Source organism: Hyla sarda, chromosome 4 (assembly GCF_029499605.1).
Source record: "Hyla sarda isolate aHylSar1 chromosome 4, aHylSar1.hap1, whole genome shotgun sequence".
NCBI lineage: Eukaryota > Metazoa > Chordata > Amphibia > Anura > Hylidae > Hyla > Hyla sarda.
Genome location: NC_079192.1, coordinates 32,141,655 through 32,167,963, shown reverse-complemented (window position 1 = coordinate 32,167,963; position 26,309 = coordinate 32,141,655). Strand labels below are relative to the sequence as shown.

General features: G+C 43.0%; 1 protein-coding gene across 6 annotated transcripts in view; it reads left to right on the top strand.

The window, feature by feature from the left end:
• ODAD3 (outer dynein arm docking complex subunit 3) overlaps positions 1-21,512 on the top strand; it is a 39,693-nt gene extending 18,181 nt beyond the window's left edge. For 3 of the 6 annotated variants that reach the window (XM_056570405.1, XM_056570404.1, XM_056570403.1), the window contains exons 6-15: positions 579-614; positions 3,184-3,285; positions 4,507-4,632; positions 6,756-6,878; positions 7,202-7,345; positions 15,382-15,542; positions 17,830-17,986; positions 20,505-20,660; positions 20,974-21,058; positions 21,142-21,510. In XM_056570405.1, the coding sequence (XP_056426380.1) occupies positions 579-614; positions 3,184-3,285; positions 4,507-4,632; positions 6,756-6,878; positions 7,202-7,345; positions 15,382-15,542; positions 17,830-17,986; positions 20,505-20,660; positions 20,974-21,058; positions 21,142-21,272 (1,221 nt within the window). In that variant the 3' untranslated portion in view covers positions 21,273-21,510. Of the gene's footprint in view, positions 1-578; positions 615-3,183; positions 3,286-4,506; positions 4,633-6,755; positions 6,879-7,201; positions 7,346-15,381; positions 15,543-17,829; positions 17,987-20,504; positions 20,661-20,973; positions 21,059-21,141 lie in introns of all 6 variants that reach the window. The other 3 variants (XM_056570406.1, XM_056570402.1, XM_056570407.1) reach the window with 3 other exon arrangements.
• Positions 21,513-26,309: the final 4,797 nt, after the last annotated feature.

Here is a 26,309-nt window from a genome sequence, read left to right as displayed (position 1 = left end):
TAACTACGTGATGGCGGCGACGGAGCGCGCGGATGCCGGGGAAGCAGAGGCCTTGCCGGAGCGTCGGGGACACCCGGGGACGCGGCGACAGCGATGGAAGGCGACATCCCGGGCAGCGATGACGGACCGGAGCGGCGGGGACAGGTGAGTACAACTTCCTCTAACAGTGGTCTTCAACCTGCGGACCTCCAGATGTTGCAAAACTACAACACCCAGCATGCCCGGACAGCCAACGGCTGTCCGGGCATGCTGGGTGTTGTAGTTTTGCAACATCTGGAGGTCCGCAGGTTGTAGACCACTGTCCTTTACTTTACATTGCACGGATCCCTCAACATACGATGGTTTCAACAAACGATGGTCCATTTGGAACGGATTACCATCGTATGTTGAGGGACCACTGTATTTGCCGTTGAGGACTAGAAAAGTTGGGTGACCACCATTTCGATTGTTGTATTAGCAGCCATGTTGCTTATCGGGAATAGACTGCTCCCATAGGGCCTTATGTTCACAGTGTAATGTACGGGGCGGAATTATACAGTGTATTCTGTCTCTTCATCTTTTACTTGTTTCATCCACAGAATGAAGTCACTGAACAGGAGGAAACTCCTCATCAGGTTAAAAATTCATCATCAAAATTCTCCTAAAATCACACGTTCACACTTCTCCTGTGATTCTAATGAATAATATGGGAATGCTCTTAACACTATCCTCTGGGGGGGGGGGGGGGGGGGGGGCTGTGTGTACTTTACTATATGTAGCAAAATTGGACAAAAAACATGGTTTAAAGGGGTATTCCAGTAAAAAAAAAATAATAATAATTCATATCAGCTGGCTTCAGAAAGCGAAACAGATTAAAAAAAAAATCTTAATACTTCCAGTACTTATCAGCTGCTGAAGTTGAGTTGTTCTTTTCAGTCTGACCACAGTGCTCTCTGCTGACACCTCTGTCTAAGGTGTCAGCAAAGAGCACATCTACGAGGATTTGCTCCTACTCCGGACAGTCCCTAAGACAGACAGAGGTGGCAGCAGAGAGCACTGTGGTCAGACAGAAAAGAACAACTCAACTTCAGCAGCTTATAAGTATGGGAAGGGTTAAGATTTTTTTTTTTTAATAGAAGTAATATACAAATCTGTTTAACTTTCTGGAGCGAGTTGATATGAAAAAAAAAAAAAAAGTTTTTCACTGGAATACCCCTTTAATATTATTCTATTACAAGATAATGAGAACATATGTAATAGAATGGACTTGTGTGTAAAATTCTGTTTCACAGAACAGTAAGGTGTATCACAGAATTATGTCCGATCATGTGATCATGATCATGTGATCAAAGATTTTGGGCATCGTTTAGGCAAACTGTCTAACAATAAGACTGTCCTAGTTGCCTATAGCAACCAATCCACAGCTTAGCTTTCCCTTCTCAAGTTTTAATATTATGTGTGTATTTTCATCCATAGGTGGCCAAAGACAGAGCACAAAATGCTGTCCTTTTTATGCCAAAAATGTACACCTAAAATAATATACTGGAAAGAATGTTACCCAGCACTCACCAGTGTTACGAAATAGTGAAGATTTATTGGTCCATATCATGGACACATTAATACTTACCTGTTTGTTGTATGACAGCACACCTGATCTGAGGAAGAGGGGAGTCACCCTCGAAACGCGTAATCTGTATGTTTATTATTTTTAAATAAACTTTCGTGTATACAATATACCAAGGTATACATTGCATCATTTTGTGCACCACCTGATGACCTAACCGGCAGCGCCTGGATGAATGAGGTTCTTTTCCATTTTACGTTTGATGACAGCTGAGGAAGGCACTTATGCCGAAACGCGTCCTGTACCGTGATATGGACCATTAAATCTTCACTATTTCGCAACACTGGTTTTAATAATATACTAGAAAGAATGGTACCCATCAAGAATGGTACCCAGCACTCACCAGTGTTGCGAAATAGTGAAGATTTATTGGTCCATATCACAGTACAGGACGCGTTTCGGCATAAATGCCTTCCTCAGCTGTCTGCCTTAGGCAGACAGCTGAGGAAGGCACTTATGCCGAAACGCGTCCTGTACCGTGATATGGACCATTAAATCTTCACTATTTCGCAACACTGGTTGTAATAATATACTTGAAAGAATGGTACCCAGCACTCACCAGTGTTGCGAAATGGTGATTTATTGGTCCATATCACGGTACAGGACGTGTTTCGGCATAAGTGGTTTCCTCAGCTGTCTGCCTAAGGCAGACAGCTGAGGAAACCACTTATGCCGAAACGCGTCCTGTACCGTGATATGGACCATTAAATCTTCACTATTTCGCAACACTGGTTGTAATAATATACTAGAAAGAATGTTACCCAGAACTCACCAGTGTTGCGAATTAGTGAAGATTTATTGGTCCATATCAAAGTACAGGACGCGTTTCGGCATAAGTGCCTACCTCAGCTGTCTGCCTTAGGCAGACAGCTGAGGAAGGCACTTATGCCGAAACACGTCCTGTACCTTGATATGAACAAATAAATATTCACTATTTCGCAACACTGGTGAGTTCTGGGTACCGTTCTTTCTAGTATATTATTTTAGGTGCACATTTTTGGCATAAAAAGGACAGCTGGATAGTGCTCGGTACCATTCTTTCAAGCATATTATTACAACCAGTGTTGCGAAATAGTGAAGATATATTGGTCCATATCACGGTACAGGACGCATTTCGGCACTTATGCCGAAACGCGTCCTGTACTGTGATATGGACCAATACTGTGGACCAATACGCGTCCTGTACTGTGATATGGACCACTATTTTGCAACACTGGTGAGTGCAGGGTACCATTCTTTCTACTATTGGCATGTCTCCACCTCGTGCACCACCACAATATATGCAGAATTGCCGACATACCTCTTATAGCAAAACATAAAATACGTCCCAAAATATTACGAAGTGTGAACTTACCCTTAGATAATATTAGTAAATTTCCCCCTTCTGTAGTACAAAACGTCATTCTGTGATACAAAATACAGTTGTGTGATACAGAAGACAAGTTTGTGAATCTGTGCACAACACAATGACTCCTCCTGTCCTCATCCTCAGCAGCTCCATTATATATATATGTTCATGTATATATATATATATATATATATATATATATATATATATATATACCCTTTTCCTCCTACAGACTCTGCGCCTATTGGAAAATCGACTGGAAAAAGCCCAACTGAAATTACAGGAATCAGAACACATATACAGCGTGTACCAGAAGCTCAAAGACCATATGCAGGTGATGTATTAGGCTGCATTCACACCACCTTTTTGCAATACAGTTCCCGTATCAGGTTTTTGATGAAAAACTGATTCCTCAAAACCGGACTAAACTGTATCAGAACGTGTGTACAAATTTCAACCCGTATACGGTTAAAAACTGTATACGGTTTGAAAAATGATGTCCGGTTGCATCCGTTTTTTAAGAAACACTCCATTTTGAATAAAGTTTCACTTGTTTGATTGAAATTCCAAGAATGAAAACTATGCAAAGTAAAAAAAAACGTATGGTGCAAACCGGATGGAACCGTACGAACATAAGATTCTGTACGGTTCCCATTGACTCCCATGTTTAAAAAAAATAAAATAAAGTATACGGTTTAATACGTTTTTTTTACCCGGACCAAAAGGGCTATGGTTTTGGGTACGGGTAAAAAAAAAAACGACAAAGCCGTATAAGACGCTAAACGGACTAAACCGGATGATGCGTTTGCCATACGGTTTACAATGTTAAAGGGGTACTCCGGTGGAAAAACTATTTTTTTTTTTTAAATCAACTGGTGCCAGAAAGTTAAACATATTTGTAAATTACTTCTATTAAAACATCTTAATCCTTCCTGTATTTATTAGCTGCTGAATACTACAGAGGAAATTATTTTCTTTTTGGAATGCTCTCTGATGACATCACGAACACACTGCTCTCTGCTGACGTTATTATAATAATAATAAGTCTTTATTTATTGTTGTCCTTAGTGGGATTTGAACCCAAGGCCCCAGCACTGCAAGGCAGCAGTGCTAACCACTGAGCCACCATGCTGCCCTTAGCATACATCTGCTATGCACGGTTGCTAAAATGGACAGAGATGTCAGCAGAGAGCACTGTGCTCGTAATGTCATCAGTGTTCCAAAAAGAAAGGAATTTCCTCTGTAGCATTCAGCAGCTAATAAGTACTGGAAGGATTAAGATTTTTTAATAGAAGTAATATACAAATATGTTTAACTTTCTGGGACCAGTTGATTTAAAAAAGAAAAAAAAAATAGTTTTTCCACCGGAGTACCCCTTTAAGTCAATGCATACGGTTTTCTATACGGTTCCGTACGGTTTTGACCATGATACCGTATACGGGAACTGTATAGCAAGAACGTGGTGTGTATGCACCCCTAGACCGCTGTAATGATCCCCCCTACGCTATGGAGTGTCCTGAGTTTTATATTACTGTCATTGTCACTGTTTCTGCAGGAGGAGAGCCTGACCTTTCAATCACAGCTGGATCTACTAGAGGCTGAGATCCTCCGCCAGAGGAATGAATTGAAGGACCTTCAGATGATGAACAAGGATGCGGTGATGTCACGGGATGCTGCTCGGGTATGTGGGGTGGTGATGCAATGTGAGCCATGACATACTATGCGCAAAATAGAAGAAAAAGTCCCAGCACTCACCAGTCTATTCAAGCGCAAAATAGGTTTATTTCATATCCTCATGTTCAACAGGACGCGTTTCGGCCCTAAGCCTTCCTCTACTGTCGCATAGGAAGGCTTAGGGTCGAAACGCGTCCTGTTGAACATGAGAATATGAAATAAACCTACTGGTGAGTGCTGGGACCTTTTCTTCTTTTATGCATTAAAGGGGTATTCCAGGAAAAAAAACTTTTTTTTTTTCTTATATCAACTGGCTCCAGAAAGTTAAACAGATTTGTAAATTACTTCTATTAAAAAATCTTAATCCTACCAATAATTATCAGCTGCTGAAGTTGAGTTGTTGTTTTCTGTCTGGCAACAGTGCTCTCTGCTGACATCTCTGCTTGTCTCGGGAACTGCACAGAATAGAAGAGGTTTGCTCTGGGGATTTGCTTCTAAACTGGGTGGTTCCCGAGACGGGTGTCATCAGAGAGCACTTAGACGGAAAAGAACAACTCAACTTCAGAAGCTCATAAGTACTGAAAGGATTAAGATTTTTTAATAGAAGTAATATACAAATCTGTTTAACTTTCTGGAGCCAGTTGATATATATATATATATATATATATATATATATAAGTTTTTTCCTAGATAACCCCTTTAACCCATCCTCATGCACCACCCATCACAGAAGTGCCGACCCCCACCTACTCCATACTATTCGCGTACACTGATCAGCCATAAGACCAGAACAACGTCCCCCCAGACCTGTAAATTTATCAAAACCTGTCCAGACGAAAAGTTGCTGTGTTGCCCATAGCAACCAATCAGATTGCTTCTTTCCTTTTTCACAGGCCTTTTCAAAAATGAAAGCAGCGATCTGATTGGTTGCTATGGGCAACTCAGCAACTTTTCCTCTGGACAGGTTTTAATAAATCTCCCTCAAGGTTCCAAGCAGAACATTGCCCATGACCCTCCCCCCGCGAACATGTGTTTTTCCCATAGTGCCTCCTGGTGCCATCTCTTCCCCAGTGATATATTACTTACTTATTTTCCTCTTTAGTATTCAGCAGCTAATAAGTACTGGAAGGATTAAGATTTTTATAATAGAAGTAATTTACAAATCTGTTTAACTTTCTGGCACCAGTTGATTTAAAAAAAAAAAAGTTTTCCACCGGAGTACCCCTTTAAAGGAGTACTCCGCTGAAAACATCTTATTCCCTATCGAAAGGATAGGGGATAAGATGTCTAATCACAGGGGTTCTGCCGCTGGGGACCCCGCGATCTCCGGGCCGGCAGCAGCGGCGTCCGGAACACAGAAGCTTGGAGCGTCTGCGTTCGTGACGCCACGAATGACTGGCGAACACAGCCGCCACGCCCCCTTCATTCATGTTTATGGGAGAAAGCATGACGGCTACCGGCTACGTACTAGCTGTCACGCCCCCTCTTGTAGTTTTGCAACATCTGGAGGTCCGCAGGTTGAAGACCACTGATGTAGGCAGTGTTCCCCCACAGACATACAGCCTCCAGCCATATACAGTGTATGGCTGGAGGCTGTATGCCTGTGTACTGCCCACTCCAGTGCTCCGACCACCGCTCCGGCTATAGCAGTAGGTCTCGGGACCGGTGGTCGGAGCACCGAAGATGACGTGCCTCTGGTCACTTACCAAGCTGGCCAGCGCGCGTCTTCCTCCTTCTCTATCCTCCGGTCCTCGGCGCCTTCGTTTCCATGGGCGCACGCGCGGGACGTCAGTGACGCGGGGCCACAGGGAGTTAATAGTGATGGGGGGGATTGCCCCGTCGCTACAGGACGGGCAAACACCGGCTCTGCTCGGGGCCCCAAGCAATTGCTTATTTTGCCTGTCCTGTGGCGACCTCCCCCGCCGAACCCCCGGGACTGACTCACCGAACCCTTGGGGTTCGATCGAACCCAGGTTAAGAACCACTGGTCTAGATTGACATCTTCCATGGGTAGCTGCCCTGGGGCCTCCTCCTCATGAAGTCTACTATTAGCTGCCGCCTTGGCAGGGTATTTCAAATTCTTGTGATGTTTTTACCCAATTAAATTGCGTGATTTTTTTTTTATTACAGGCAGAACTTCAGCGCCAGGAGGAGGAGTTTCACCGCGAGCGCAGGGAAAGGGAGCGAATCCTTCAGGAATACAAGCGTCAGGCCGAAGAGAGACGCATGTATGCTGAGCGAGCAGAAAGAAGGGTGAGTAGCCATTTGTGACCATTTGCGAGTCGGTAGTGGTGCCTACACGTAAACCAGTGTTTCTCAACCAGTGTGCCCCCAGCTGTTGCAAAACTACGACTCCCAGCGTGCCCGGACAGCCGAAGGCTGTCCGGGCATGCTGGAAGTCGTAGTTTTGCAACAGCTGGAGGCACACTGGTTGGAAAATACTATCCTAAACTTTTCCACTAACACTCTCTCAGTTTTTTTATTTTTTATTGTAATATATATTTTTTGCTTTTTTTATTTATTTATTTATTTATTTAAATTTTTTTTTTTTTTTTTTTACTTTTTTTTTTTTTTAGGCTCAGCGTGTGACTTTACCTGGAGAGGACACTACTACTGACATCCAACTGGTATCTAATGTACACGAGGAGGAAAAAGCCATCCAGTCCTATCAGGAGGCTTTTCACAGGATTAAGGAGGCCACAGGGGTGACAGATACACAGGTGAGACATCTGTTGAGAAGCAGAAAGAAAGTGAAATGGTCTGATGGTCATGTAGACCACCATAGTACTAAAGGTAATATAAATAACAAAGTCTGCTGGCACCGCACAGTTCACCGATAGAGGACTGGCAAGTATAGGTACCCAAGACTGACGGTCAGCTGCTCACGGACCTTGGTGGTGCACAGTTCACCGATTTAGATCCCGCGTCCATCTACACAGCACGCATCCTAGTCCAACTTCATTTTATTGAAAGCAAGGCAGAGCAGGAGAGGTTTGCTATGGGGATTTGCTCCTGCTCTGGACAGTTCCTGACATGGACAGAGGTGTCAGCAGAGAGCACTGTGGTCAGATAGAAAAAGAACTACACAACTTCCTCTGGAGCATACAGCAGCTGATAAGTACTGGAAGGATTAAGATTTTTAAATAGAAGTCATTTACAAATCTGTTTAACTTTCTGGCACCAGTTGAATTGAAAACATTTTCTTTTCTCTGGAGTACCCCTTTAACCCCCTTAACGACGCAGGACGTATATTTATGTCCTGCGCCGGCTCCCGCGATATGAAGCGGGGTTGCGCTGCGACCCCGCATCACATGGCGTCGGTCCCGGCGCTCATCAACGGCCGGGACCCGCTGCTAATACCACACATCGCCGATCGCGGCAATGTGCGGTATTAACCCTTTAGAAGCGGCGGTCAAAGCTGACCACCGCTTCGAAAGCGAAAGTGAAAGTATCCCGGCTAGTCAGTCGGGCTTTTCGGGACCGCCGCGGTGAAATCGCGGTGTCCCGAACAGCTTACTGGACACCGGGAGGGCCCTTACCTGCCTCCTCGGTGTCCGATCGACGAATGACTGCTCCGTGCCTGAGATCCAGGCAGGAGCAGTCAAGCGCCGATAATGCTGATCACAGGCGTGTTAATACACGCCTGTGATCTGTGTAAAAGATCAGTGTGTGCAGTGTTATAGTTCCCTATGGGATAACAATGATCAGTGTGTGCAGTGTTATAGGTCCCTATGGGATAACAATGATCAGTGTGTGCAGTGTTATAGGTCCCTATGGGATAACAATGATCAGTGTGTGCAGTGTTATAGGTCCCTATGGGATAACAATGATCAGTGTGTGCAGTGTTATAGGTCCCTATGGGATAACAATGATCAGTGTGTGCAGTGTTATAGGTCCCTATGGGATAACAATGATCAGTGTGTGCAGTGTTATAGGTCCCTATGGGACCTATAACGCTGCAAAAAAAAAGTTTAAAAAAAGTGTTAATAAAGGTCATTTAACCCCTTCCCTAATAAAAGTTTGAATCACCCCCCTTTTCCCATAAAAAAAATAAAACAGTGTAAATAAAAATAAACATATGTGGTATCGCCGCATGCGTAAATGTCCGAACTATAAAAATATATTGTTAATTAAACCGCACGGTCAATGGCGTACGCGCAAAAAAATATCAAATTCCAAAAAAGCGTATTTTGGTCACTTTTTATACCATTAAAAAATTAATAAAAAGTGATCAAAAAGTCCGATCAAAACAAAAATCATACCAATAAAAATCACGGCGCAAAAAATGAGTCCTCATACCGTCCTGTACGTGGAAAAATAAAAAAGTTATAAGGGTCAGAAGAGGACATTTTTAAACGTATACATTTTCCTGCATGTAGTTATGATTTTTTCCAGAAGTGCAACAATATCCAACCTATATAAGTAGGGTATCATTTTAATCGTATGGACCTACAGAATAAAGATAAGGTGTCATTTTTACCGAAATATGGACTGCGTAGAAACGGAAGCCCCCAAAAGTTACAAAATGGCGTTTTTTCTTCGATTTTGTCGCACAATGATTTTTTTTCCATTTCATCGTGAATTTTTGGGTAAAATGACTGATGTCACTGCAAAGTAGAATTGGTGGCGCAAAAATTTTTAAATCAACTGGTGCCAGAAAGTTAAACAGATTTGTAAGTTACTTCTATTTAAAAATTTGAATCCTTCCAGTACTTATCAGCTTCTGTATGATAAGTCATCTTTATCCTTCGAGTACTTATTAGCTGCTGAATACTACACAGGAAATTATTTTCTTTTTGGAACACAGTGCTCTCTGCTGACATCTCTGTCCATTTTAGGAACTGTCCAGAGCAGCATATGTTATCTATGGGGATTTTCTCCTACTCTGGACAGTTCTTAAAATGGACAGAGATGTCAGCAGAGAGCACCATGCTCGTGATGTCAGCAGAGAGCCCTGTGTTCCAAACAGAAAATAATTTCCTCTGTAGTATGCAGCAGCTAATAAGTACTGGAAGGATTAAGATTCGTTAATAGAAGTAATTTACAAATCTGTTTAACTTTCTGGCACCAGTTGATTAATAAAAAAAAAGTTTTCCACCGGAGTACCCCTTTAAGTATACCTAGATACAAAATAATGTTATTATCGCTTCACAAATTAATATAGTCCTATCATCTATATAAAAACAAGTATTGACCATAAATACTAGTTAAAAGGGTACTGCAGCCAAAATGAACTTTTCCCCTATCCACAGGTTAGGGGATAAATAGCTGATTGCAGAGAGGTCAGACTGCTAAGCCCCCCCCCCCCCCCCCCGTGATCTCCGGAACAGGACCCCATCACGCCCAGTGAGGAGCGCATGTTGTCTCCGCTAGATGACATGCGCTCCATTCATTTCTATGGGAGCGCTGATGATACCCGAGTGCTGGACCCAGCGAATTATCCCCTATCCTGTGGATAGAGGATAAGTTAATTTTGGTTGCAGTACCCCTTTAATTTAAAAAATTTGCCTTAGCATTACTAATACGTATTACCCCAAAGATAAGTAAATGATGTAAAGATATTAATATTACTCTTCTCGTTCAAAAATATTGGTCCGAGAGCTTCCCTCCTCAGAATGAGATCCGTTTCTCGTTTAAGTAGCTCCTGATTCCAGTCACTCCCATAGTTGAGTACATTAAAGGGGTACTCTGGTGGAAAAACCATTTTTTTTAAATCGAAAGTTATACAGATTTTTGAATTACTTCTATTAGAAAATCTTAACCCTTCCAGTACTACTCAGCTGCTGTATATGATAGAAGAAGTTGTGTAGCTCTTTCCAGTCTGACCACAGTGCTCTCTGCTGACACCTCTATCCATGTCAGGAACTGTCCGGAGCAGGAGAGGTTTACTATGGGGATTTTCTCCTGCTCTGGACACTACCTGACACGGACAGAGGTGTCAGCAGAGAGCACTGTGGTCAGACTGGAAAGAACTACACAACTTCCTCTGTAGTATACAGCAGATGATAAGTACTGGAAGGATTAAGGTTTTTTAATAGAAGTAATTTACAAATCTGTTTAACTGTCTGGCGCCAGTTAATATAATATGAAAAAAATTCCGCCAGAGTACCCCTTTAACTCTAGCAAGACCAAAGAAAATGCAAACATTTAAAGGACACAGATAGCCGGTTTACCCGCACTAAACCCAATACAGGGGTTATAGTGTGGGTGAACCGCATTACAAAGAAGTATCACCTGAATCTGCAGCCCCATTCCGGAGGATACCTGTTGTATTAGACTCCATTGCAAATAGCCAGTTTTACGCAATGGAGACTAAAACAACAGGCACTCCCCGGAATGGGACCGCTGATCCAGGTAAGAGATACCTTGCAATCCGGTTCCCACACTATAACCCTGTGTATTGGGTTTAGTGCGGGTGAAATGGCTGTCAATTTGCCTTAAAAGTCCCCTCCATGGCTCTCACACATATGTCTAATGCAGTGTTTCCCAACCAGGGTGCCCCCAGCTGTTGCAAAACTACAACACCCAGCATGCCCGGACAGCCGAAGGCTGTCCGGGCATGCTGAGAGTTGTAGTTTTGCAACAGCTAGAGGCACCCTGGTTGGGAAACACTGGTCTAATGAGTCATTTCTTACCTTGCGGTTTATTCAACCCCTAACCAGAGAGTCTTTTAAATACCGTATATATACTCGAGTATAAGCCAACCCGAATATAAGCCGAGGCCCCTAATTTCACCCCAAAAACCCAGGAAAAATTATTGACTCGACTATAAGCCTAGGGTGGGAAATACATCATCCCCCCATGTCATCATCCCCCCCTGTCATCATCCAGACCCAGTCATTAACACCCCTGTCATCATCCCCCCTTCATCATCACCGCCTGTCATCATCACCTTTTCACCTCCGGGCCGGCCCCAGACTAGTGACGTTGCCTTGACGACGACGCACAGGGACATTCATGCGCAGGGACGGATGTCCCTGTGCGTCGTCGTGAAGGCAACGTCACTAGTCCGGGGCAGGCCCGGAGCGTAGAAGAGGCCCCCCGGTGAAAATGGTCAGCCCGGAACGACTAACCCTTCCCACCGGACGGTCCCTGCAGCATAGATGGCCCGGAACAGCTCACCCTTCCTTCCCACCGAGGGGAGGTGAGTATAAAACTAAAGGGGGGTCTGGATGATGACGAAGGCTGCAGTCGTGTTCAACCTGCGGACCTCCAGATGTTTCAAAACTACAACTCCCAGCAACAGTGGATTGTGGCATGCTTTGTCTGAGAACACAGGTTTATTGGCAAGAATATACCAATTCCTATACCAATGATCATTTACTCATTGGGATATGTCTGAAACTAAAAGTTAAACCATTCTTTTTTTGACTCCTATTAGAGGTGTGCATAAAATGATATCTATTTTTATGCTTCGCCTTTTTCCATGCTTTTTGGATTAGGTGTGTAGGGCATGCCTGTTCTTCTAGTTTCTTATGCAGAGTCTCTGCCTGTTGATCAAAAGATACGTGATCACTATAGATGCTTCTCTATATTATGTATTATGAATTGCCCATAAGTTAAATGGGGACTGTCATTAAAACTAATTGCTACTGCACTCCTAATGGTAAATACAAAAATCTTTGTTTACTTTGTACTTTGTTTAAAATAAATAAATAAATAAAGTTTTCTATGTTTTATTTGTGTTTAAAAAAGTTGCCACTAGGTGTCTCCCTACTTGTCCAGAGCACATTTCCCCCCCCATCTCTTGCACAGACTTTGGACTCCTGCTGGCCTGGCAGAAGTCCAAAATCAGGAAATGCAGTCTGGAGTGCTGAGGGGTGTGTGTGCAGCCTTAGCCAATCATAGTTCATCTCACACTGAACTTCTCTAGGCTGTGTGTAGCAGAGTGAGGGAGGAAGTTCTCCCCTGTATGGCTTCAGATGATGTCACACCTGCTGGAGAACGCCCCTTCCCAGTCTGTGAATCTGACTGAGAATGAGCAGAAAATGCAGAGCAATATCAAGGTAGAAAACTAAAAAATAATAAAAATAAAGGCAGGGGGTGGTTTATCATGATGGGGGCAGTGAACTGGGAGGATTATAACATTTTACAGGATCATGAGAGGTACTCTCTAAAGCGCGCCTGTCATTAAAACAAAATAGAGACATGTCCAAAATGTTGATCAGTTGGGGTCTGGGTGCTAAGACCCCCACTGATTGCTAAAGCAAACGGTGGAGAAACACTCAGTTGAGTGTTGTTTGTTTCATCCATCAATCGTCTCACTGCAGGAGATGGAACCTATAAAAAAGCCATAAGGAGACAGTGGGGGAGAAACAGCACTTTGCCAAACATTCTCATCTTTGTGTTCTTGCAATCGGTGGGAGTCTCAGCACCCAGACCTCCACCGATCAAAGCCTTTGACATGTTTCCAGGACGTACCAAAAGTAACACTTCGGTCAGGATTCCACTGAGGTTTTTGCACTGCGTTTTTATAGGCTTAAAAACCCCAGAAAAACTGCAACTTTTTTTCCCTGCGTTTTGGTGTTTTTTTCAGTCATTTTTACCTTTTTGTGGAATTTGCCTTTTTTTGGCCCCTTTGGCGTTTTTTTTCAAAATTTGTTGGGTACCAAAAAAAAAAAAAAAAAAGGATGCAGTAGGGATGCGAAATTTTTAGTTTTAATAACAAAATTGTAATAAATTATTAATAAAGTGTGTATGTGTGTTTCACTTATTTTTTCTCTATTTTTTTACATTTTTTAGGTAGTACTACTACTCCCAGCATGGAACAGACTGTTCCATGATGAGAGTAGTAGTACCTGTATTAATAGACATATCGCCCCGGGTTTCACTCCTGACACCCGATGCGATCGTCCACAATATAGCAGAGAACGCATGTAGAGCGACTCTATACAGCGCTCACATCTCTGCTCTGTACTCCGGCCAGTGATGTGAATAGAACATCATTCATATTTTCTGCCCAGAGTGGGGATTGGTTGGATGGTTGTAGCCAATCACATCACTGGCCGGAGTATAGTGCAGAAATGCGAGCGCTGTATTATAGAACCTCACCGCATCGCTGCAATAGACAGGACAATCACATCGGGTGTCAGGAGTGACACCTGCTGTGATCTGTCCTTAACTGCGGGTACTACTACTCCCAACATGGAGCAAACTCTGCTCCAAGTTGGGAGCTGTAGTACCTGCATTAATAGACAGATCGCAGTGTAACTCCTGACACCCACTGTGATCCTCCTGTATAATGTATAGATGCGGCCGCTCTTCTATGGTCCCCTGCACTGAAGTATATACACCTATTCATATTTCCCACAGAGTTGTGATTGGCTGGAACCGTCTGGCCAATCACAGCACTCTGCAGGAAATGAATATGTGTATATGTATATATATATATATATATATATATATATATATATATATATATATATACACGTCAGTGCAGGGGACCATAGAAGAGCGTCCGGATCTATACATTATACAGGAGGATCACAGCGGACCTGGAGCGATCTGTTAATTAGTACAGGTACTACTACTCCCATCATGGAACAGTGTGTTCCATGCTGGGAGTAGTAGTACTATCTAAAGAAATGTAAAAAAAAAAGTGAAAAACACGTACACACTACATTTTTATTATTGTCGGCTACATTGTTAGGTCTCTGCCCGCCCACATAACTTGATCCCTGTTTAAAAATTAATAAAAATTTAATTATAAAAAAAGAACCATTTTGTTGAATACAATTTTTTCCATCACCACTGTATCTTTTTTATTTATTTCTTTATTTTTTTAATGGTACCCTAAGAAATTTTAATAAAAATGGTATCTCCATCACTTTTTTGGATTGCTAAAGTCCAAAAAAGAATAAAAAGAAAGTTAAAACCAACATGGCGTTTTTCTTGGCATTTTTTTCTCCCATAGACTTCTATGGGAGGAAAACTCCACGATTTCTGTGCAAAAAACGCCAAACTAGGTTTTGTTGGGCGTTTTGGAAAACCAGCCTCTGAGCCCAAAATAGCTGAAAAACGCAAAAAAGGATAAAAAAATAAAAAAAACACGCCAAACTGAAAAACGCCGAGTGAATCTGGCATTTTGCAGTTTACTATTGACTTGCAGCTAATATCTGCGCGTGCGGCAAAATGGGCGTTTTTTGCAGCGTTTTTGCTAGAAAATCCTCAGTGGAATTCCAGCCTTTAAAGGGGTACTCCAGTGAAAACCTTTTTTCTTTTAAATCAACTGGCTCCGGAAAGTTAAACAGATTTTTACATTACTTCTATTAAAAAATCTTAATCCTTCCTGTACTTATTAGCTGCTGAATACTACAGAGGAAATTCTTTTCTTTTTGGAATGCTTTCTGATGACATCACGAGCACAGTGCTCTCTGCTGATGTTATTATAATAATAATGCTTCATTTATTGTTGTCCTTAGTGGGATTTGAACCCAAGTCCCCAGCACTGCAAGGCAGCAGAGCTAAGCACTGAGCCACCATGCTGCCCTTAGCATACATCTGCTATGCATGGTTGCTAAAATGGACAGAGATGTCAGCAGAGAGCACTGTGCTCGTGATGTCATCAGTGTTCCAAAAAGAAAGGAATTTCCTCTGTAGCATTCAGCAGCTAGTAAGTACTGGAAGGATTAAGATTTTTTAATAGAAGTAATTTACAAATATGTTTAACTTTCTGCCACCAGTTGATTTAAAAGAAAAAAGGTTTTCACCGGAGTACCCCTTTAACAGATTCTTTTCTGTATTTTCCTTCGATCAGGAAGTGGTGAGACGCTTCATTGCGCAGGGAGAGACACACAAACACCTGGAGGAACTGAAGAGCGAGAATGAGAGGACTTTGGTGAGGCTTAAGGAGGAAAAGGAAAGATTGCAAGATGCCTTCCAGGAACTAAAGTATTCAGGGGAAGCCAAGCTATCCAGGTACCTGCACACAAGACTAGTCTGACAGGTTCTCTAGTTAAAGGGGTGATTATTTATTTATTTATTTTAATCAACTGGTGCCAAAAAGTCAAACAGATTTGTAAATTACTTCTATTTAAAAAATCTTAATCCTTCCAGTACTTATTAGCTGCTGAATACTACAGAGGAACTTATTTTCTTTTTTGGATTTCTTTTCTGTCTGTCCACAGTGCTCCCTGCTGACACCTCTGTCCATTTTAGGAACTGTCCAGAGCAGCATAGGTTTGCTATGGGGATTTTCTCCTGCTCTGGACAGTTCCTGACATGGACAGAGGTGTCAGCAGAGAGCATTGTGGACAGACGGAAAAGAAATCCAAAAAGAAAATAATTTCCTCTGTAGTATACAGCTGCTAATAAGTACTGGAAGGATTACGATTTTTTAATAGAAGTAATTTACAAACCTGTTCTGGCACCAGTAGAATAATAAAAAAAAATGTTTTCCAGTGGAGTACCCCTTTAAAGTGGTATTTTCTCCATATTCTAGCAAATTTCCAATGGGAATACCCTATTTAAAGGGATAGTCCCTTTAAGATCTAACGATCACTTATCCAAAGGGCTGTCAAGCACACCAACTCGTGTATCTCAGGCTCTCCCATAGAGATGAATGGAGGGGGTGTATCGACCTTCTCTCTGTGCACGAGGAGGGCCAATGGGCGGCACAGGAGATTGTTTCGAAAGTTGCAAAACTTCAACTCCCAGCAAGCCCGGACAGCCGATGGCTGTCCGGGCTTGCTGGGAGTTGAAGTTTTGCAACATCTGGAGGGCCACAATTTGAGACCACAGCTCTATTAGGACAGTTCAGGTCAATATAGGACCAGTTCTGGCTCTGGAGAACCCGACCCAACAGTCTTGAATTTTTAATCAGAAATGCTTAAAGGGGTACTCCGCCCCTAGACATCTTATCCCCTATCCAAAGGAAAGGGGATAAGATGTCAGATCGCTGCGGTCCCGCTGCTGGGGACCCCGGGATCCCCGCTGCGGCACTGCGCTATCATTACTGCACAGAGGGAGTTCGCTCTGCATGTAATGAGGGTCCGGAGCATCGTTACGTCACAGCTCCGCCCCTCGTGATGTCACGGCCCGCCCCTTTCACTACAAGTCTATGGGAGGGGGCGTGGCAGTCATCACGCCCCCTGCCATAGACTTGCATTAAGGGGACGGGCCTTGATGTCACGAGGGGTGGAGCCATGACGCCACGCTGCTCCGTCCCCTGTATCGCCCGTCATTACGCACAGAGCGAACTCGCTGCGGGACCGCGGCGATCTGACATCTTATCCCCTTCCTTTGGATAGGGTATAAGATGTCTAGGGGCGGAGAACCGGTGGAAAACATTATTTTTTTTTTTTTTAAATGAACTGGTGCCAGAAAGTTATACAGATTTGTAAATGACTTCTATTAAAAAAATCTTTATCCATCCAGCACTTTTAAGCAGCTGTATGCTACAGAGGAAATTCTTTTCTTTTTGAATTTCTTTTTTGTCTTGTCCACAGTGCTCTCTACTGACACCTCTGTCCGTGTCAGGAACTGTCCAGAGCAGGATAGGTTTTCTATGGGGATTTTCTCCTGCTCTGGACAGTTCCTTATACGGGCATCAGGTGTCAGCAGAGAGCACTGTGGACAAGAAAAAAAGAAATTGAAAAAGAAAAGAATTTCCTCTGTAGCATACAGCTGCTAAAAAGTACTGGAAGGGTAAAGATTTTTTAATAGAAGTAATTTTTATAATAAATCTGTTTAACTTTCTGGCACCAGTTGATTTAAAAAAAATAAAATAAATTCCACCGGAGTACTCCTTTAATTTCCCTTGCATACACCCCCAGTAGGGCGTACATAGATGAATAGGGACCCCATAGCAAATATCAAAATGGGCCTTCTATTATGGCATCAGATTTTATGGAGTTTATTTTCCTTTGCTTTCCATGAGGACGGGACCCCCTCTCTCCAAGGGCCCCATAGCACCCGCATGGTCTGCCACTATGGTACGTACGCCCTTGGCCCCCAAAATTATCAGCTGATCACAAAGGATTCCAAGAATCAGAGCCCAGTGTGTTATTAGCTTGTTGTCTATGGACATACGTAGCAAAAAATGGCCGCCCAAAAATCTACAACCAAAAAACAAAAACACACAAAAACGATTGTATTCCTTTCCCATATACAGTAATGGAAGAGAACATAAGAACACACATACACACTATACATCCAAACCATACACACAGCGTCACTTATCATGTCCCGTCTCCCACAACTACAGCGGTCAACAGGTATTAGAAGAGCTTCAAGCTCATCTACAGAAGGAAGAGAAAAGACGGGACAAATATAAGGAAGAGATGGAGAAAATGACCAAAATCTTGGTGGCATCAAAAGCTGGAGTGGAGCACCTCGCTACCAAAGTGCAGCATATCAAGGTGGTGAGTACTCCGTCCATAAGGGGAGATCTGGTTGTATGGAGGCACAGGTTGTGGAAGGTAAGGTTGAATTGTTTGGTATATATGGTAACATCTATACACTGGTCCCTCAAGTTACAATGTTAATCAATACCAGGACGACCATTGTTGAGACCAGAACTCTATGGAAACCTGGTAATTGGTTCTGAAGCCCCAAAATGTCATCCAAAAATAGGAAAAAGTGAGGATTAAAGGGGTACTCCGGTGCTAAGACATCTTATCCCCTATTCAAAGGATAGGGGATAAGGTTAGGGATCGACCGATATTGATTTTTTAGGGCCGATACCCATAATCTGTGACCTTTCAGGCCGATAGCCGATAACTTATACCGATATTCCGTCGGTATGTGACGTCACGGCTGTCATGCCCCCTCCCATAGGCTTGCATTGAGGGGGAGGAGCGTGATGTCACACAGGGGCGGGGCCGTGACGTCACAATGCTCCGGCCCCTGTGATCACCAGTAATCAGAGCGAACATGCTCCGGGGACTGATTATAACGGGGTGCTGCGTGCAAGATCACGGGGGGTCCCCAGCGGCGGGACCCCCGCGATCAGGCATCTTATACCCTATCCTTTGGATAGGGGATAAGATGTCTTAGCAGCGGAGTACCCCTTTAACCATTTAAGGACTCAAGGTGTACCTGTACGCCCTGAGTCCACTCCCTTTCTATAACGCGGTTGTTAGAGGCCAGGACCCATGGCTAATAGCGCACGGCACTGGTCGCGGTGCCGCATGCTATTAACCCTTTAGACGCGGCGTTCAAAGTGGATCGCCGCGTCTAAAGTGAAAGTAAACATATGTCGGCTGTTCTGGACCTACGCGGTGAAATCGCGGCGCCCCGAATTGCTGGAACACACAAGGAGGGCCCCTACCTGCATCCTGGTGTCCGATCACCGAATGACAGGAGATCCAAGTTAATAAAGAACATTTAACCCCTTCCCTAATAAAAGTTTGAATCACCCCCCTTTCCCATTTTAAAAAAAAAAAACAGTATAAATAAAGATAAAAATAAACATATGTGATATCGCCGCGTGCGGAAATGTCCGAATTATAAAAATATATCGTTAATTAAACCGCACGGTCAATGGAGTACGTTCCCAAAAAATCCAAGGTCCAAAATAGCGTATTTTTGGTCACTTTTTAAATTATGTAAAAATGAATAAAAAGCGATCAAAAAGTCCGATCAATACAAAATACCTCTTAAAACTTCAGATCATGGCGCAAAACATGAGCCCTAATACCGCCCCATACGCGGAAAAAAAAAAAACTTATAGGGGTCAGAAGATGACAATTTTAAACGTATTAATTTTCCTGCATGTAGTTATGATTTTTTCCAGAAGTACGACAAAATCAAACCTATATTAGTAGGGGATCATTTTAATCGTATGGACCTACAGAATAAATAGAAAAATGTACTGCGTAGAAACGGAAGGCCCCAAAATTTACAAAATGGCGTTTTTTCTTAAATTTTGTTGCACTATGACTTTTTTTCCGTTTCGCCGTAGATTTTTGGGTAAAATGACTGACGTCACTGCAAAGTAGAATTGGTGGCGCAAAAAATAAGCCATAATATGGATTTTTAGGTGCAAAATTGAAAGAATTATGATTCTTTAAAAATAAGGAGGAAAAAACTAAAGTGCAAAAATGGAAAAAACCCCGGTCCTTAAGGGGTTAAAGAAAAACAAGTAGATAACTAATATAAATAAAGCAAATCCTTACATATAAAAGTAATCAAGATCTGCTGGGACAGGACAGGAGCTTCTTCAGGGTCCTGTACAGTACAAAGTGTCCTAAAAATGTAATGCAGCCGCCCCCACCTGGTGTCCAAAGGAGCAGCTAACCCTGGTACAGGTAAAGAGTACAGAACATGTAATGCCTCCCTGTACTGTAGGAGGCGCTACCAGACAGGAATTCAGTGCATGCACTTCAGTAATACAGGTAAAGAGTACAGAACATCTAATACCTCCCTGTACTGTAGGAGGCGCTACCAGACACCAGTCAGTGCATACGCTTCAGTAATACAGGTAAAGAGTACAGAACATGTAATACCTCCCTGTACTGTAGGGGGCGCTACCAGACATCAGTCAGTGCATACACTTCAGTAATACAGGTAAAGAGTACAGAACATGTAATACCTCCCTGTGCTGTAGGGGGCGCTACCAGACATCAGTCAGTGCATACACTTCAGTAATACAGGTAAAGAGTACAGACCATATAATACCTCCCTGTACTGTAGGGGGCGCTACCAGACAGGAATTCAGTGCATACGCTTCAGTAATACAGGGGTTTTACCAGTGAATGCCCATTCTGATTGGTCGGTTCTTCCAGTCATTGACAGGTTTCACAGATCTGGACTGTCTGTAGCATTGTATGTTGAGTCTGGTGTCAAGTTACAATGGTCCAGAAAAGACCATTATATGTTGAAACTATTGTATGTTGAGGCCATTGTAAGTTGAGGGATCACTGTACTGTATTTTATCAGCCCAGGAGCCATTTTCCTGCAAAGGATCCGTCTTCTCTGACTGATGAGCATATCCTGGATCTCTTGGACATCACTGATCAGAAGTTGCTGAAACTCCTGGAGGAGCTAGATGATCAGAACATTGAAGAGATCCTACGGCAGATGGAGGAAGAGGAGGTAAGTGGAAGGGTCCGTAAGAACCAAAATGGGCCTTGTGGGTAGCAAGAGTGTCACATGACCGTGTCTGGTATTGCAGCTCTTCTCTACTGAAGTGTATGTGGCTGCTGCATCTTTACCTAAGGCAGTGTTTCCCAACCAGGGTGCCTCCAGCTGTGGCCAAACTACAACTCACAGCATGCCCGGACAGCCTTTGGCTGTCCGGGCATGCTGGGAGTTGTAGTTTGGCCACAGCTGGAGGCACCCTGGTTGGGAAACACTGACCTAAGGTCTACATACCCTGGAGAAATGTACAATAACCTCTTGTCTCCAGTTCCAGGCTTCCATTGAGGGCAAACTCCCAGCATTTAACGTCCGCATCCCGTTGCCGGCACAAGCCAAGCAGGATACATTTGATGGTAAGCGGAGGACAGAATATTGTCCGGCTCGGGTCGGTGAATACTTGCAGAGGCTCATTGCTTTACCGTATGTCTTCCTACAGATGACGATGACAGCGGTGAGGATGAGGGGGACGTGGTGACCAGAGCCAGTCTAAAGAAACAGTCTCAACAAATCATAGAGTCTAAGACCAAGAGAAAGTCCCGTCCTAAAAAGAAAAAGGGGAAGCAATGAGGCATATTGGTGGCCAGCCCTGCCCTATTAGAGCTGCACCTGAAATACCTAAAAAAAAGACATATTAAATAAATTAAACAATTCTATCCCACTTTATAGTTCTATATTTGTATACCTGTCCTAAGTCATGTATCAACTCTTATCTATCTGGCCTGTCTCATACTTCTAAGCTCATCTACCTGTCCTGTTTTATAGTTCTACGCTCATCTACCTGTCCTGTTTTATAGTTCTACGCTCATCTACCTGTCCTGCATTGTAGTTCTACGCTCAGCTACCTGTCCTGTTTTATAGTTCTACGCTCAGCTACCTGTCCTGTTTTATAGTTCTACGCTCAACTACCTGTCCTGCATTGTAGTTCTACGCTCAGCTACCTGTCCTGTTTTATATTTCTACAATCATCTACCTGTCCTGTTTTATATTTCTACAATCATCTACCTGTCCTGTTTTATAGTTCTACGCTCAACTACCTGTCCTGCATTGTAGTTCTACGCTCAGCTACCTGTCCTGTTTTGTAGTTCTACGCTCAGCTACCTGTCCTGTTTTGTAGTTCTACGCTCATCTACCTGTCCTGCATTGTAGTTCTACGCTCAGCTACCTGTCCTGTTTTATATTTCTACTATCAACTACCTGTCCTATTTTATGGTTATACTATCATCTACCTGTCCTGTTTTGTATTTCTACTATCATCTACCTGTCCTGTTTTGTATTTCTGCTATCATCTACCTGTCCTGCTTTGTAGTTCTGCTATCATCTACCTGTCCTGTTTTATGGTTATACTATCATCTACCTGTCCTGTTTTATAGTTATACTATCATCTACCTGTCCTGTTTTATAGTTATACTATCATCTACCTGTCCTGTTTTGTAGTTCTGCTATCATCTACCTGTCCTGTTTTGTAGTTCTGCTATCATCTACCTGTCCTGTTTTATAGTTATACTATCATCTACCTGTCCTGTTTTATAGTTATACTATCATCTACCTGTCCTGTTTTGTAGTTCTACTATCATCTACCTGTCCTGTTTTATAGTTATACTATCATATACCTATCCTGTTTTATAGTTATACTATCATCTACCTGTCCTGTTTTATGGTTATACTATCATCTACCTGTCCTGTTTTGTAGTTCTGCTATCATCTACCTGTCCTGTTTTATATTTCTACTATCAACTACCTGTCCTGTTTTATAGTTATACTATCAGCTACCTGTCCTGTTTTGTAGTTCTACAATCATCTACCTGTCCTGTTTTATAGTTCTGCTATCATCTACCTGTCCTGTTTTATATTTCTACTATCAACTACCTGTCCTGTTTTGTAGTTCTGCTATCATCTACCTGTCCTGTTTTATATTTCTACTATCAACTACCTGTCCTGTTTTGTAGTTCTACAATCATCTACCTGTCCTGTTTTGTAGTTCTACAATCATCTACCTGTCCTGTTTTGTAGTTCTACAATCAGCTACCTGTCCTGTTTTGTAGTTCTACAATCTACCTGTCCTGCTTTGTAGTTCTATCATCTACCTGTCCTGTTTTATAGTTCTACGCTCAACTACCTGTCCTGTATTGTAGTTCTACGCTCAGCTACCTGTCCTGTTTTATATTTCTACTATCAACTACCTGTCCTGTTTTATAGTTATACTATCATCTACCTGTCCTGTTTTGTAGTTCTACTATCATCTACCTGTCCTGTTTTGTAGTTCTACTATCATCTACCTGTCCTGTATTATAGTTCTACGCTCATCTACCTGTCCTGTTTTGTAGTTCTACTATCATCTACCTGTCCTGTATTATAGTTCTACGCTCATCTACCTGTCTTGTTTTGTAGTTCTACTATTATCTACCTGTTCTGTTTTGTAGTTCAATGCCCAGCTACCTGTCCTGTTTTGTAGTTCTACGCTCAGCTACCTGTCCTGTTTTGTAGTTCTATGCTCAGCTACCTGTCCTGTTTTGTAGTTCTACTACCATCTACCTGTCCTGTTTTGTAGTTCTACTACCATCTACCTGTCCTGTTTTGTAGTTCTACTACCATCTACCTGTCCTGTTTTGTAGTTCTATGCTCAGCTACCTGTCCTGATGTGTAGTTCTACGCTCAGCTATATGTCCTGTTAATAAATATAACATAAACATATATTTATATTTACAAATGTCTACCCTAAGTCTCTTATGGGTTGGTTATAGCCCAGGTCTAACAGATAAACAATCGCTTGCTGTTTCCAGTTTAGGCACCTAGGCGGGGGTTCACACCGCTGCTTTCCTGGTGTATTTTTGCAGTCCTAATTTTGCAAGCGCATTTTTCATTTGCAACCATATTATTCCCTTATGTTACCCTTCATCTATGGTAGACATTTATCAAGGTATGTAGAGCATTTTTGTTGCTTACTCTGAGCACACAAAAAGTCGCACGTGCGACTAAGCACTTTTTTGTGCGACTTTTGTGGGTAAGCATAAAGTTGCAAACAGCCTTACCTAAGCCATTTTCAGCTGCAGTGCTCATTTATTTGTGATGTGCGAATGTCACATGTAGGCTAAAAAAAAGTCGCAAAACCCTTTAAAATAAGTCGCAAGTCAACTCCGGGTCCAAGCTGTAGTACAATTTACGTGAGCGAATTTAAAAAGTTCCAAAAAGACTTTTGTGTTATGCTTATGTGCTCCAAATTTATCAACCCTGTGTGTTAGTATGATAAATTTGCCTTCAGAACTTGCTTAGCAAAGCAAACAATGATAAATGTCCCCTTATGGTTTTATATTTTAGGCACGTTTTGGTTAAAATAAAACAAATATGAAATATTCCAGCATCATGGGGGCATTTATCATTGTGTTTCGAGCAGTTTTTCTGTGTATATGTGTCGCACATTTTTTTTGAAGTGCATACAGACCAGCTGTTAGGGTTAGCCTTATGCAGTGGTAATGAATTTATCGACTGTAACTTTTTTTAAAAGTCGCAAATTTGGAGACAAAAACACCAAAAAGTTCCAAAACTACACCAGCCCAAACTTAGCTTAGCTTTTTGGTGTATGTGAAGTGTGAAATTTCAGAAAATGTGTATCACAAAAGTTATAAAAAGCCCTGCGTCGGGGACTTCCATTTCCAGCGCTGCCTGGCTAGACGTGGCTAGCAAAGCTCCCGCACCTCCTGGCTCTCATCTGCAAGAATAGCGCATGGCACAGTTCACCGGCTCATCCCCAGAGGACCCCCCGGTTCCTCCTAGCCACCAGCAACTAATATGGAGCGTTATTTGCTCCGGAGCACACAGAAGCCAACGGTCCCGCCCGCTCCCCCCCGTTCCCCACCAGAAGACCTTCACCTTGGCTATGGCGGCGGCAGCGCTCCACAAGGCACGCACAGCAGCACACAGTGAGTCCAGCCAGCGAGACGGGGGGCGCATCATCCCTCCTGTTCACGGCCACGGTCGTGCCAACGGCTCCAGCCCTGCACCCAGCCACCCCTCTCCACAGTCTGCCAGCACGCCCAGTGACTCACCCCACTCCACTGCCCTGGAGGAGTTCAAGGAGGAAGCCCTCACTGCATCTCCTCTCAGCCAGCTCCCTGCTGAAGATGCAGGCACAGCACCTGCCTATTACCCACATGCCTGTGGCACATTACCTACCGGCTCCCTGGGGAGACCCCTTATACTGACCCCTTATACTGACCCCTTATACTGCCACTATACCATCTTTGGACTTTAAACACCTAGCAGCTGAGGTCACTGCCAGGATAATGCCCAGTATCCAGCATTCCTTAGAGGCGTCCCTGCAAGCTACATTTGCTGACACCTCTGTCCATATCAGGGACTGTCAAGAGCAGTAGATGTTTGCTATAGTGATTTGCTCCTGCTCTTGACAATTCCTTACATGGACAGAGGTGGCAGCAGAGAGCACTGTGGTCAGACTGAAAAGAACAACTCAACTTCCTCTGGAGCATACAGCAGCTGATAAGCACTGGAAGGATTAACATTTTTTTATAGACGTAATTAACAAATTTGTTTAACTTTCTGGTACCGGCTGATTTGAAAAAATAGTTTTCCACCAGAGTACCCCTTTAATCCTGCCCTTTTAATAACTGAGTGCTTTCTTTCAGTCCCCCCTCGCCACCACCGCTGTCTGTTCCCCATCTTGCCCCCCTTCCCTCTCTGTAAGTGGCACAGACAAGGGGCACAGGGTCAGGCTCTGACTTCTCATGACGCTACCAGGATCAGAAGTGTTGTGGGAACAGCAGCTTTGTGACGTTATCCAAAGACGGGAGCGACGCTGGAGTCTGACCTCTTGTGTTTTCCCTGCAACAGACAAATAAAACTTCTCCAAAAAACCTGCTTGCTATGTGCGTTAATGGACACGGAGATACGTTGGATCGCGTGCCCCTGTGTTTTGGACATTTCCACTACATTTTTACTTATTATCCTATTTACGTATTCTCCTCTTATGAATTATTTGTTACAATGGAATTCGAAGGGAAGCATGACAGGGTATGCACAGTAATATACGTGACATGGCCGTCACCAGACGGTATATAGTGACCATATACAGGGTCCTAGCAATAGAAACTACAGCAAAGGTCAAGTCCCAAGGAATAGGCCTGATGTTTCCATCCTGCTTGGTAATAGTTAATACAATTTTATTTCAAACACTTGTGTCTATAGGAAACATTAGGTATATGTATATTTCACTTGCTAAAGAAGCACTTTGTACTTCAGAGATGTTCTTCCTACTGTAACTGGGAATTTAATGTTGCAACCAAAATAAACCATTTTGGAAACTATGGATTCAAATACATAAACCTACGACTGCACTCATGTTTCCCTCAGATTTCTCCATGTTTGAAAAACATCTGTAATACTGCCATACACCTGTGTACCCTGTAACATCTTATTACAGTGACCCGGCTCCTGATCCTCTTATTACCCTATAACATCTTATTACAGTAACCCGGCTCCTGATCCTCTTATTACCCCTATAACATCTTATTACAGTAACCCGGCTCCTGATCCTCTTATTACCCTATAACATCTTATTACAGTAACTCGGCTCCTGATCCTCTTATTACC